The sequence below is a fragment of the Battus philenor genome, unplaced genomic scaffold, assembly GCF_028537555.1.
Source record: "Battus philenor isolate CCGP_79_NKW_IND1 unplaced genomic scaffold, ilBatPhil1.0.hap1 SCAF_15, whole genome shotgun sequence".
In the NCBI taxonomy this organism is placed as follows: domain Eukaryota; kingdom Metazoa; phylum Arthropoda; class Insecta; order Lepidoptera; family Papilionidae; genus Battus; species Battus philenor.
This window is the reverse complement of record NW_027181677.1, coordinates 662775-677520: the sequence shown is the minus strand read 5'-3', so window position 1 is coordinate 677520 and position 14746 is coordinate 662775. Positions and strand designations below refer to the sequence as shown.

The following is a 14746-nucleotide window of genomic DNA, read 5'->3' as shown; positions in this document are numbered from 1 at the left end:
ATAGTTAGAATAAACACTATGCCATCTTCGGCAATGGAACTGTTTATTAAGTACCTTATATTATCATAGTATTAGTAATTTACATATAAATACTATATCTAGATTATATCTAAAATATTGTACTCATGGAGATTCCAAATGATTTATTTATTACACATAATTACAATCAATACAATCAAATGCATATTTGGATTTTTAAATAATCACTTTTATTTGTAAATAAACATAACAATTTCCTATTTTAAGTACAATTAGACTTTATCATTTTTAATCAAATGCCATATTAATGGCATGCAATGCAAAAAGCTTGCTTTTTACAAAGGCATTTTTCTGAAAACACTGAAAAAATGTCACAAAAACAGAAATTAATAATAGTATAAATATAAAATATTTTAGAAACAAAAATTTTTTTGCTTTTTTTTAACAGATCACACTTATCAACAATTTACTTAATTTTTGTCTCAAAGTGGCAAATGGTAGGGGACACATTCAAATAAATATGGAATTAGAACTTTCCTGAATCAGTATGCCCTAAAAAAAGATGACAAGTGATTTAAATATAAATTGCGATAACTTTCTAGCAAAAATATTGTATCATATTATAATTATAACATTGTTATAATGGAGATGTCTGTAAATATGTAAATAGTTGTAAAAATGTCAGTTTACCACTGGAGTTATTGGATATATATACTAGTTAAGTATCAGCTATAAGACATTTCTCACAACACAAAGGAACTGTTAAATTTTCTTAACTGAAACAGATCTAACATGGTTAAACTATGAAAGTCCTGACCAGCCAGTCTATTATAATTCAATAAGTAAATACAAAGATAAAAAACATAGTTTAAATCACATATGGAAATTCGGTTTCATCTACAACCAACACACAAAATACATTCATACAATTACGCAAAATCTGGTTAGAAAAATTAGTATAATTGAATTATGGAATGCATTGTGAACTATTTCTACTATGGTACTGCCAAGGACACAATATCAATGGCAATGAACTAACTGGGTGGTAACATATAACATTGTTATCTATTAAACCTTATTTTTAAGTTGACAAATAAATTCAATAAATAAATAAAATAGATAACTTCATATTAGTCATCATCCACCCTTTGTTTCTTGCTGGTGTTTGATGGTGTTGGTGGTGGTGAACACCCACCAGTGTCACGTCTCTTACTGGAATGTCGAGCACAATTGTTACTTGACAAATGCAACGAGTTTGATTCTCTTGTTGGTGAAAACTGCTTTAGCATCTCCACATCATTAAATATTACTTGGGCTCCACCCCCACATGTTGGGACCACATCTCCTTTGTACAACTTTGTCTCCAATTCCCCATCTGTATCTTGTTCTTGAGAAATAAGACAATATTTAGATGTTTTTGAATTCGCTATATCCTTGACATTGGTCAACTTATTAACATGTTTACTATTTCCCATGACAGGTTTCAGGACTGTTCCCATAGGAACTAGTTTGTTAGGTGCGTGCTCTATCCAACCGCGGCCTTCGGCTGACAAGGATCTTCGGTGTCGAGGGTTGGCGATAGCAACACCCCGACGAGACGACGCCGTATCTCTTGTGTGCTGGGCTGAACTAAACGGCGTTAACATATGTGCAGGCAATGCTCTTGGTGTAGACCCTGGCGTGAAGTCCCGAGCACTGGTTTGTGCGCACATGTCGCCCATGACCACTTTAGGCATGACTTCCCCATGATCACCCCTCTCCTGAAGCGCTTCAGCTATGATCCTCAAGCGATTTTCATTATCCTCCATTGCATTTCGCAGCCTCTCCTTCTCAGAGTTTATTTCTTTTGCTTTTTCATGTTCTGCAGCAATTTTATGTTTGTATTTTTTTTCCAAAATTTTCTTCTGCTTCTCTTTGTCAAGTTTATTTTGGTTAAGGAGTAAGTCTTTCTCTTGTAGTTCTCTTTTTAAAGATGATGTGTATTCCGTCATCTCATTTAACTTCTTCTGGAATGACAGTGATGAATTTTCAGCAGATACCAGGCGTTCCTCCAGTGCTCTGATCCTTCGTTCAGCAGAAGACAACTGTCCTTTTAAGGACATATTCTCACTTCTAACATCAAGAGAATCCTTTTCTATGTCCAATATTAATGACCTTAGTTTTTCATCTTTGATTGCTTTACTTCGTTTTAAAGTTTCTCTTCGGCTAATCCTCATTTCTAAATGTGCCATGAGCTCTTTGATGGTATGAGCGGCCTGGGAGCTATTTAATTCAAGACTCGGGAAATCTGGACCCAGGCTGTAAACTAGACCTAAATCTAGTTCTAAATCTTTTGCCTCAGGTCTCATGATGTTATCTCTGGCTGTATTGAACAAACGGTTGGCTTTTCGTCTACCAGACATCAAGCCTATTGCTGCAGCCACATCGGTAATTTGGGGCTTGGCCACTTCTACTTCGGCTGCCATCTCTGCAAATCTCATCACTTGGATGTTTTCATCATAGTCCTCAGCTCTTGGGTTAACACAAACTACCATGCGAACCTGACCTTCACCCTCAAAAAAGTTCTTGAACAGATGTGTAATTTTAGATTCGCGATATGGCACCATGTTGTTGGTACCATTTATTTGATTCTCCCTTAAAGCCTCTAAACAGGTTCTCAGAGTCATTAATGATTTATTAATGTTACCCGCTTCTCTTAATCTTTGGCCAGTATTTTTTGTTCTATTTGTTCGCTCACTGCCTGCTAAATCTACCAGGCTTAGCTGGCTTATTTTCAAAAACTTTTTGTTTTGTATAACTGCTTCGCCCATTTCATCCACTGGGGCCTGCACCAACCTGATGGTGAACACGGAGTGGCTTCTACTAGACTCTGCATTCAAATTAGTATGTGCCATGCGTTTACGCTTCAAACCCAGGTAAAATGCATCAAACGCCTCCTCGGCAGATTTAATTTCGATCTCTGTGACGCCATGCACGTACATGTTGCGTGCTGCGTCTTCTCTGATTATTTTCACTGGCAAATTTCTGCTTAATGGAGGACCATCCTCCAGTAAATCAAACACACTGTTATTATAAATCTCGACATACGACACAAAAACAGCATATTGATTATCTTCATTTACGCCATCAACCTTAGTGATATCCGTAGAGGACATAGCTAAATCCGGATTTGAGTTATTCTTTTTCCCAGACTTGAATTTATGCAACTCCTGCTGCCTCTCCAGCATGGCTTCGGCTTCACTCTGAACGTCGAACATGTTCATTTTGTCAGGTTTAAATACGTATTTGTGTGCTTGGAAATCATTAATGGTTTTAAAAATAATGTTCAAGCATCTCGGTAGGATACCACAGTTCCGCGGCTCACCGGTCATTGTGAAAGTTTTACCACTACCGGTGACACCGTAAGTAAATAGTAATCCATTTTTACCTTTAATGAGTCCCTCGACTAAAGGCGATGCAACTTTATCAAAAACTTCCTGCTGCGTAGTTTCTGGCGGGAACACTTCCTTGAAAGTGTATTTCATACTTTTTGTACATTCATTTCTGTAACCTAGGGAAGTAGAGGGCGGCGTCAATAGAACAGTATTCGAAGAAATCATTTTTATGCAATAGTCATCGTTTTCTCGTTGTGTCGGTCGTAAACGGCAGTAAACGTGCACTGGGTCTCGATCTGTGGACGCTAAGTTCTGTTTACTCCTCGCTCGCATTTCGTTTAGACGTTGTTTAGATTTTGCGGACATCATCGTAACTTTGATTAGTTTATTTTGGCAACTTAACAACACTTCGATATTCACTGAATTAAATAAACGGTCACCAGTGACTTGAATCTCGTAAACCGTTAAAAAGAGAAATTAAAAACACAGTCAGTGACAAGTAATCGTCCATCTCTTTCTCACTTCGGTCGGTTACGATACGTCCTATTCAGGTTGTGAACTGTCACTGTCAGCCAGTCCATTTCAATTTGTTGGTTTGAATACAAATCTATTTTAGCCTAAACAATTTTTTTTTTTTAAATACATCTTTTCAATATTTGTAATACATTTAATATATAAGTTTTCGCATTCCAAAAATATGTTTTCAATTCACATTTCATATTATAGTCCCTCAAATTTCTTGATTTGTCGTTACTCTTGGAAATAACATCAATCTGCTAAAGTTAAATATAATTCAAACACAAATTCATAACACTGATGCGTAAACAAAGAACAATTCGAGGAGCTCGAGATAATTGAGTACGGTTATTGGTAATTCGTACCTAATATTATTCAAATAGCAATATAATGGCAATAAATATTTTTAACTCGCATGGTATTTGTTGGTACCATGGTATGCACCTTTGAGCCTTTACAAAGACATTCACAACAGATAAGTAGTCAGAGCACAATTTTTAGTTCCTTCTGCTGTTAAAATGTTAATTTCATTAAAGAAGTTTTCAGTCCTAATACATTAACTTTAACAGGTTCTTATACTGAATTGACAAGAATATCTAACTTTGAATGACATTCTATTTATTCATAACAATTGTAAAGACGACAACATCAAGAAGGTTACGACGTTTTTATAATTGTCATTATAGTCTATTTTTAATACATACGACTATCGCACTTGTGGACACGAAAGCAAATATTTTTTAACAAAATTTTTGTAATATCTTTTAAATTTCGTATCAAATAATTTGAGAAAAAAATTTTTATGTTTAAAAAAATACCACAAAACGGTTTAATAATCGGGTATTATTGAAAATTTGGAGGTATTTGGAAAAATTTAATGGCCGTGTTGTCTTTTTATTTTAACGTAATGGAAGAGAAGTGTTTTCATTAAATTCTGATATAATATAAATGATAAATAGATATAAAATATAAATGCAATACAATCCTAAACAATGTCTTTAAATTACATAAAAGAGATTTAAAAACTTCATTGAACAAAATACTTGTTAATAAAACTATTATAGCTTAAAAGATTTTTTAGGTGGAAAAAAGTCTTGGGAATGAATGACTTCACTACCGTTTTTTGAGGTTTAGAAACATTTTAAAACAGAAAAAAAAATTTCGAATAACAGTTTTATCTCCCTTTTTTTATTTATATTCTGGCCGATAAAATCAATGAACTTCTGAAAGAATTCTGAATATTGTTTTATTATAAAGCAAGTAATAGTGTGACACTAAGCACAAAAAAACTTTTAACGCCTAAGATCTTAATTTCTTACACAAAATTGGTACAAGCGTTTTCAAGTTTCTTCTTATGATGTCAATTACTTTACGGATAAAGTCAAAGTAATTTACAAAGATTATTAGATATGATTATAATTATTCTGGTGACAGCACAGCATATGTTTATTATAGTACTATTATCATGATTTTAAACAAAATAATCTAGCAAAAATATTTGGATAAATCAATTAATGAAGTAAATCGGTGGGACCAAATAATGCTATTTAAAAAAATATATAAAAGAAAAGGCACTTACGTAACCTACCTTTCATACATTATTTTAAATATTAATTTCAGACAAACATTTATATTCCATTTTAACTTATCTCACTATTTTTTATTAATTACATTTTTCATTAATTACGATTTCGAAGGTACTGTAATATTTTGGCCGAACACTATTTTAATATTTTATCTGCCGTGTCTATGACAATGTGGTATTATTCTGACAGTGACATTAATAAAGTGTTGAATGATTGTTTTTGATTTGTTTAGATATTAAAACACTTCCTCAATAACTGTAAAAGAATAGGCTTTAATTTAACTTATTATATGTATGAAATTTACGTTAAATTTAACATAAAACACAACGACAATGTCAGAGAAAGACAAGGGGAAAGTAAATACGCAAACTAAACATATACCGAAGGATGCTCAAGTGATAATGTCTATCATGAAAGAGGTGGGGATCACGGACTACGAGCCGAGAGTCGTGAACCAGTTATTGGAATTCATCTATCGATACGTGACATGTGTTCTCGAGGATGCACGGGTATTCGCCAACCACGCGAAGAAGAAGACAATAGACCTGGACGACGTGAGGTTGGCTGTTCAAATGCAACTGGATAAAACCTTTACGAGCCCTCCACCAAGGGAAGTTTTGTTAGAAATAGCGAGGGTGAAGAACGTTAACCCGCTGCCATTAATCAAGCCTCACTGTGGCCTTCGCCTGCCTCCTGATCGGTAAATTACGTTTATTTGTCGTTACAAAAAGTAAGGTGATGGAAAGATAACAGCATTGTTTATTTATAACACTGACAACTATTTATGAATAGATTTTTTTGACTTTATAACTTTGTTATTTATGAAGCAATTTTTGTGAAACTATCAGAAATTGTGCAATAAGATGCATTCAAAGTATTATTAAAAAAAACTTTTTTAAACATAAAAATATATCTATGAAATTTTTTTAAATTGCAATGCACTTTAGTTATTAGTGCTTTTACACAGTATTTCATAGGGTCATTTGTATAGATTCCACCAATGAGATTGTTTCCTTCAGTGTAAATGATAGGATGGTGAGCCATTGATAGGCCTTGTTAGATTCTTGGTAAACCCTGGATTTTACTGTCAATATTGATGCTATTGATGTAAATACTTAAATACACAAAGTGAGATACAATTTATCAAAATAGGTGACATGTAAAGGGTTAAGAAAAAACAGGTTATTTTGTTATCCATAACAGACTGATCATAATATTTTTTTCACCCAGTGAATGCTCATTCCAAGGCATAGACCTCCCCCAAAGACCTCCACAATAACCAGTCCTGTACTGTCTGCATATGGTGACTTCCCGTGACCTTTACTATGTTGTCTGTTCCCCTAGTGGTGCAAAAGTTATGTGTTATTTTGCGAGTTTCAGTGTGTCTTTATTGACCTAGATTTGTGCCTCCCAGTGCTACATCCATAACATATATTTATTTATTTTTACCACACCACTGCTTTAAACTATAGTTAAGGATATAAGTATTTTATTTGAAAAATCCAAGTCAAAATATGTCCCGCAATTTTGTTGTGTACTTGCAAGAATTGCTTAGCAGTCAAACTGTTAAATAATTTAAGGTAATTAAATTCTCTGACTTAATTTCCAGTTACTGTCTCTCAGCGTGCAACTACAGGCTGAAACCGGCAACCAAGAAACTGTTGACTAAACCATCGGTGCCAGCAGCTCCTTCTATCAAGACGGTGACAACACAAAAACCAAACACAAGCCAACAGAATGTAGTTGTGAAGAGGCCACAGGGAACTATTGTAAATGTATCCGCGTCTAAACCCAGTGTTGTTCCAAAACCACTTCTTAAGTTCACTTCGGGTAGTAAGGTAAGGAAACTTGGATTATATGTATATAAACAATTATTACTTACATTAAGTTTACTAGAAAGTAATTAGTAGTGATGAAAATTACATTGTGGGATCCATCCGTGACAGCACATGAACAGACAGAAATAATACAATCCAGCTTTGTGGTATCAAATCCATGGTTAGCCTACTCTAGTAGTCTAATGTGCGAGCAGAGGTGCAATAGTAGCGAGGGAGACAGTCTACCTCCCAAACATTTCAAATAAATATAGCTAATAATTTTTAATAACAAAGAGTAGCAATCTGGACTCCTAGCGCAACATAATTCTACCCCCACTGAGCAACAACAGCCTTTAAATGGAAATACATTTTTGTTTTCATAATCCATCAAGGCTGTTTTGACTTTTCACATTTCCACAAATTGGTTATCAGATCCACAGATACACTAGATTTGTTTGTCCAACTTTGCCCAAATGTCACAGATATTCCCTTGAAATAAACCCAACTCTATTTACACTGTAAATTAGGTTCCAAAAAAATTGTTTAGTAAAATACATTACAAATTCAGTCCTTAAATACAATTAAAATATAAATTATTATATGAAAAATAATACATGGCTGGTATATTGTAGAGTTAATTAAATTTAGTCTGCTATTTTAGTTTTGCTGTTTATATCTGTGTGCCTGATGGCAAAGACCTCCCCCATTTTAATACACTTGTTATATGGCTACAAGTCCTCCCAGCCTTCAAGCATTGGAAAGAAGAAATAGTGTTTATATATTAAATATTTTATTATATATAATACTTATATGACACATAGTTATTGTTTTATTTTTTTTAATTGATTTGTAGGTAGTTGCAAAACCCGCAGTGCGTGTGACTGCTGGTCCGTCCTCTCAGGCGCCGATCAAGATGGAGGTTGACGAAATGGGCGCCCAAAAACGAAAGAGAGAAGAAGACGACTATGATATGTAAAGAAACATAGTATTATAAGTGTCAATGTATATTATGGAACTGCAGAAAGATGGCTTCGTGAAGAATTTTGAGAAGCAACTTCACGGGAGCTCTTATTTCAAGGAATCATTCATAATATATTGAATTAGAAATAAGAGTATGTATGTGTATATTTGATAAATATATCAAATAAAATCTAAGTGAGGTGATGACTTCAAAATTTATTTACAAATAAATTTGTTTTTTAAAATTACATTATTATTAAATACAATATTCTTGTCTTATTAGATGTTCTCAAGCACATTTACAGCAAATAATTACCATCAGATGAAGAACCAAAACCTCTGGTTTGATCTGATTAAATTTGTCGATTGGTATTGGACCTAGACATTCTAATTGTCGTGAGTAAAATTCCTAGGATACAATGTTATATACATACTGCAATGATTTTATTGGATTGCCACAAGTGTGGCGATTATGACATATCAATTGATAAATGCCTTTAGGGCAGGTCTATCTAGCAGTGGGTGTGTCTGTATGATGAAACAGGAGAGTGAGGGTTGTTGAGCTAAGCTGGGTCATACTGATATCTAGACCTCTTACACTCACCCACTTACCTCAAGGATTTACCTAATGCCACTACTATTTAGCTTTTTTCATCATACCTAATAAAGATTATCCTATCTTGATTACTGAGTTCATTAACTCTCCCCACCCTGCCCATGCTGCACCATTTTTCTAGCTTGTAATTCTGTCTGATGTCCTATCTGTTCAATTTTTTTCAGAAATTTCTAGAAACTTGTATGAAAACTTTAAATATCGAAAAACCAACTTCTAGAACTAGTGTTTTTTTTTCACTCATTCACCATCCACTTAAATTTGAAATGTTTGACATTTGCCGCGTTTTTCGCTGTCACACACACTTGCAAATTTTGAAATACGCGACAACACAGATTAAAATCGTCCATTAAATTTGTTTAACGTAAATTATCATATTTTTTATGATTTGCTTTTTTTTAAATAATATAAATAAACAAAAAAATTTAGTTTATTTATATTAATTTTGTTTACATTACTGTTGTAATTAAATTAAAGTAGATACATTAAGGTGATAAAATTAGAAAGAAACATGAACGGTTATTAACATTTTTTATTTATAATCTGGTAAAAATATATATTTTCATTAAACTTTACATATAAAAACTCATGTAACATTATATGCCATGATTTGAAATGATTTTGATATATTTATTTCTTTTCATATTTGTAGAAACCTTCTCCGGTCTTCACTCCAAGTTTTCCCTCTGCCACTAACTTGTTCAACAGCGGTATTGGCTTGAACAGTTGTTGCTCAGGATATTTCTTATGCCAGCCGTCCAGGATAAATTTGTTTGTATCGAGTCCAACATAGTCGGCCAGTTCCAATGGGCCCATAGGGTAGCCAGCACCGAGTTTCATTGCGATGTCAATATCTTTTGCTGATGCATCTCCTGTTGGTACAAAAAAACATTATATCCTCCTCTTCTTTTTTTATCGATAAATGCCTATTATAAGGCATACGTCATCCCTAAGATCTCCACTAGGACTGGTTTACGCTACCCTCATCCAGTGACTTCTGGCCACCTTAACTATTTCGTCGGTCCACTTAGTGGGGGTCTACCAACCACGAGGGTTGCCACTCGAGGACTTTTCGGACCTGGTGGCCATCGGTTGCACGAGCGATGTACCCCGCCCACCGCCACTTCAGACAATCCGTTAATTAATGCAGCGTGTATAATAATTAATTATTAACATTAAGAATAAACTAAATAGCCTGACTAGCTTAGGAATATGTAAAAATTCTGGGATACCATTCTGTGATATCCTAAGTTCCTCTAATGTATTATCTTTAACACTTCTTGTACCTTTTATTATTAGTAATATATAAATAAAATAATTAAGGGTAACACAGAATTAATGAGAATAGACATGTAACTTAGCATTCCATGGTTTCACCGTGCGAGTGCAATAATTTTACTGAAATAATTATAGTAAAATATACATTTAAAAAAGTTAGTTTAAATTTAAAGATTACACTTGTAACAGTATTTTAGCACTAAGTATGTATGGGAGGTGGGTAGATCCCTCATAAGGTGGACCCAGGACAAAGTTGAGGTTGCAGGAAGTTGCTAGATGTAGACTGGTCATCGAGGCGAACTTTGTTGGAGGCCTATGAGAATTGCAAGAACGGGTCTATATCAGCTGATATGACAATGATGTACTAAAAATATGCATATAGGAAAAATACCAGAACCTGGTTATGTGAAAATATACCTCGCTCCAACAGCCTTATAGCTTCAGCAAGGTAAGGCACTAGTAGCCTGTTCACAACGAATCCAGGTGTGTCCTTGCAGGTGATACATGTCTTTCCTAGGGCTTTGCCCCAGTCCATCATATTCTTGTAGGTCGTTTCAGAGGTCTCGGCGCCACGTACTACCTCCAGGAGACGCATCACAGGCACAGGGTTGAAGAAATGTAAACCACCAAACCTGTTATATACATAATAATAAATAATATTTTATTTAGAAATATTACTTCTTTGAAAATGGTGCCAAGGAGCAAAATTAACTTTGTTTTATTATAATTAAAAAAAAAACACTTGATTTAAGATATGTGGGTGCAATGACTAGTGCAGATAGTCAATTGACTTTTGGTGCAGAAAAGTGTTAATTTATCACATTGTGATTTATCTATGACATTGTAACTCATAATAAGCAAATAATTCTAATTATTCTTAGAACATTTAAAGTTAAATTATAAATGTTAAAAATTTTTCCAGATAAGTATTGGACTAATAGTCATTTTTTTTTAAAGATCAAATAAATGATAATTGTGATGTCTGTAGTGCTGACGTCACTATTCCATGTTACTTCTCGAACAGATAATATATATTAAAATGTATACTTAATAATTTGCATAAAAATTTCAATTCAAAATCGAAATATCTTTATTCAAGTACACATTTACATTTTTGAATCGTCAATTATTTTAACATTATAATATAAGAAGCTACTGAACCGGCCAGAAATTAAAAAGTTGCTCTTTTTAAATTCAATTCAATATTTAAAGAGTGAAAAAAAAGTTTGACGCATTTTAAAGAATTCAAAACTCTTGAATGTTATAATAAGATTTATTTAATAATATATTTACACCTTTATATTTAATATTAAGGAAGGTCAAGATATGTTGTGGAACTTCATTTTATGGACATATAGTGCAACTCATGAAGGATTTATTAACTCTTTGAAGACTAAATCTATTATTGTGGGTTTGGGTGGTTAAATTATCAAGAATTTATAAAATTTATGAAAAAAAAACATGTTAGAAAAAATAAGATGAAGAAGAGAAGAAATAAAGTGAATTATTGAATGATACTAAAGCTTGGAAATTCATTATTTACATTTTATTAAATGATCACATAAATTAACATGGTTGAGTTTCTCATGGGCCTTTTTTCAAGTCAATGCACATTTGGAAACTTTGTTACTATGTATTCCAAATTAGTTTTGCTTGATCGTGGCGATATTTCTGGGACGCCTATGGCTTTTAAAGAGTGTCTATCTATAGGCAGATAAAAATTTTAGAGTAACAATATGATTCTTGGTTCTTTCAAATTCGGTTCTTAGTATACTAATCCAAACTCAATTGAGAATTAAAATTTAATTCATTTTTAAATGATTTATTGTTATCTAAAATTGTAACCCCAACAATCTATAGTTTGTTGCATAAATGTGCCACATAAATGTTTTTTCAGGGCTGGTTTCTGCTTTAATAAAGCCAACGTAACTCCTTAAAAAATCCCTGCACATTTTTAATGTCGCCAGCAACCTCGGAGCCACCTAAGTGATCCAAGACTGATAGATAAGATGCAACAATCTTATCTATCAGTCTCGGATCTACAGCTACGCCGTTCAGCAATTGCTATTGAAGGTTCCTCACTGTGATTAATACAACCACATTTAAACTCATCATATCGAGCTTCATCACCAAAAGAAACCAAAGTCCATCATCAATTCAAACAGAGTCAATCGATCGAATTTTGACTAGCATCCAAATACAAACTGCTGATAAGTTTTGAAGTTGCCGCCTATTTATTAGAATAAATGTCAGATTGATGTAATTAGAGAAAATTAAAGAGTTCTATTTTCGAATTTTAAAATTATTTTTTTATATTAATTTTTTTAAAAGGGCGAGTTTCAACCATCTAACCATTACATAAGTCAGAGATAAGATTAATAAATGAAAATGTTACATAGATAAAAAAAATTCTTATTTAATAACTTGGCCTTGATTATTAAATTAAAAAATTCTTTGCAATTTCTTTATATATATTAACAGATAGAAACTTCTCATTTTTGTTATAAATGCAGATTATAATCAGTTTATTCATGAGAAACTTATTCATACTAACTTGTCTTTCCTCTTCACCACTGATGCTATTTCATCAATGGACAGTGATGATGTGTTTGATGCAAAAATTGTATGGTCTGGTGCTACCTGGAAGAATTTAATATGAAGAATTATCTAGAATATATAGAATAGCTGATGGACACCAAAACATGGTATTTCATTCTTAGACTATGGCAAGTCAGTCGCTCAAAGAGCCATACAGAGGGTTACAGAACTTTTCAATAAGATTGAATCAGAAATGTGTAGATTTATAAACAAATGTAAGCAAATGATATATCAAGGAGATTGTCAAATTAAAGCAGAAATGATCAGGCCACTTAGTGCACCCACGGTCTGGCTTGAGTAAGGTTCACCCTGATGCAAAATGAGTGTAAAGCTGCTTGGTTGCGGAAACCAACCCACAGAGAGACATGCCAAAGACCAGACCAGCTTTGGATATTCACCCATAAATTTAACAGATGACCTTGTGAATGTATGTAGTTGGTGAACTCTATTGAAAAGGCAGAAGTCCAGCAGTGGACATCCTATGTCTAAAAGTGAAGGTGATGAAATATAATTATTTGTTATTAGTGAACTGAACTTACTTGATCAAGTTTCTGGAACAGCGTATGCTTCACATCAATATTTTCCACAATAGCTTCCACTACTAGATCAGCAGTTTGCGAGGCGCTTACAGGATCTGTGGCTGTTTTAATCCTGCTCAAGGAATCCGCAACAAACTTCTCACCCTCTTGAGGGTTGTCTTTGTACATTTTTTTGGCAACACGGCCCAAGTTATTTGCTATTGATTTCTGTGCTTTAGTTAGGACGTCTCCATTGACATCCACGAGAGTGACATTTTGTCCTGCTTGAGCTGCTACCTAAGGAAATTTTAGAATAGAACATTCATATATGTCAGCTGATCGACAACCACTGCAAGGGTTAGGCCTCCTCCAAAGATCGCAACAATGACACTGCATGCATTAAGCGACCTCCCTCAACTTTAATTGTTATTTGTTACAGTGGAGGGTCCTATTGGAGTGAATTTAATATAAAACAAATAAACATGATTCTACCATTAGTCTTTTGAAAAACCCTTGCCGTGTTCTCATTGCAAGTATTTTTTTCTTATCACCAGCAACTTTTGAATAATATGTTAAACTAATATGTTCTATACTATTATATACTACTGTAGTCTTGTATCCTGTTATTAGTAGTGAAAGGAATAAATGTACACACTTACCCTTATCTAAAGAATTTAATTATACAAGTGATTCAAATTTAAGACATAAACCACCATCTTGGAGCCTACATCCATGAGGTGTAAGATCCAAGATGGCCAAATTATGTGCTCAATATATACAAATTAGATATCACAAGTGGCCTAAATCTAGTATTATTAATATATGAACATTTTACATGCAATGTTTTTAATTCTCTGGCCAGCACTTCTCAGCAAATCATCATTCCAAGTTGTGTTAGCTTACATTGATAAAATATTTGATTATTACAGTGCAAGTAGATGCCTACTTGAATAAAGATATAACCAAAAATATGATCATCCACTAGCAATATATTTTAGAAGAGGGTTATGAACAATATAGACATAAAAATTTTAAGAGAAACTGATTTGTGAAATCGTAAACTTAGGATTTTTTTTCTTATTATTAAAAAATAATTAGACAACACAATAAAAATATGTTTATCAAACTATGTAAGTTTCAAAAATGTCATAAAATGGGAAGTGGTAAATGAATGTTTTAAGCACATCTCAGAAAATAATATTTTCAAAATGAGAAAAAATATTGAATAAGACAAGTGTATATAATTTAAAATAATCTTATACCTGTGCTATTCCGGAACCCATTAGCCCACCTCCAATAACTGTTACATTTTTTATTGCACTTTGAACTACGGAAGTACTAGAAAAATGCCTAGCGATTACTCCTAATTGATTCATTTTTATATAAATATAAATAAATTACTAATAAATAATTATTATAACGAATATAAAAGTTAGCAAGTCTTGTAAAAGTAATTCCAAAGTTCAAAGACATTAACGTTTCGTTTCACAGTAGTTTTAATCTCGAT

The 14746-nt window shown here is 33.2% G+C and overlaps 3 protein-coding genes across 3 annotated transcripts; 1 reads left to right on the top strand and 2 right to left on the bottom strand.

Moving 5' to 3' along the window:
- Positions 1-226: 226 nt before the first annotated feature.
- On the bottom strand, positions 227-3864 carry pav (pavarotti). The gene has a single exon (XM_068761557.1). The coding sequence runs from the start codon at positions 3720-3722 to the stop codon at positions 1110-1112; it is 2613 nt and encodes an 870-aa protein (XP_068617658.1). The 5' UTR covers positions 3723-3864; the 3' UTR covers positions 227-1109.
- Positions 3865-5651: 1787 nt separating this feature from the next.
- Positions 5652-8427, top strand: Taf9 (TBP-associated factor 9). The gene is made up of 3 exons (XM_068761777.1): positions 5652-6155; positions 7065-7293; positions 8126-8427. The coding sequence occupies exons 1-3, from the start codon at positions 5788-5790 to the stop codon at positions 8246-8248; spliced, it is 720 nt and encodes a 239-aa protein (XP_068617878.1). The 5' UTR covers positions 5652-5787; the 3' UTR covers positions 8249-8427.
- A 939-nt stretch (positions 8428-9366) lies between these two features.
- Positions 9367-14695, bottom strand: LOC137918660 (hydroxyacyl-coenzyme A dehydrogenase, mitochondrial-like). The gene is made up of 5 exons (XM_068761519.1): positions 14502-14695; positions 13261-13536; positions 12678-12763; positions 10541-10755; positions 9367-9717 (listed from the first exon to the last, which is right to left on the bottom strand). The coding sequence occupies exons 1-5, from the start codon at positions 14613-14615 to the stop codon at positions 9476-9478; spliced, it is 933 nt and encodes a 310-aa protein (XP_068617620.1). The 5' UTR covers positions 14616-14695; the 3' UTR covers positions 9367-9475.
- Positions 14696-14746: the final 51 nt, after the last annotated feature.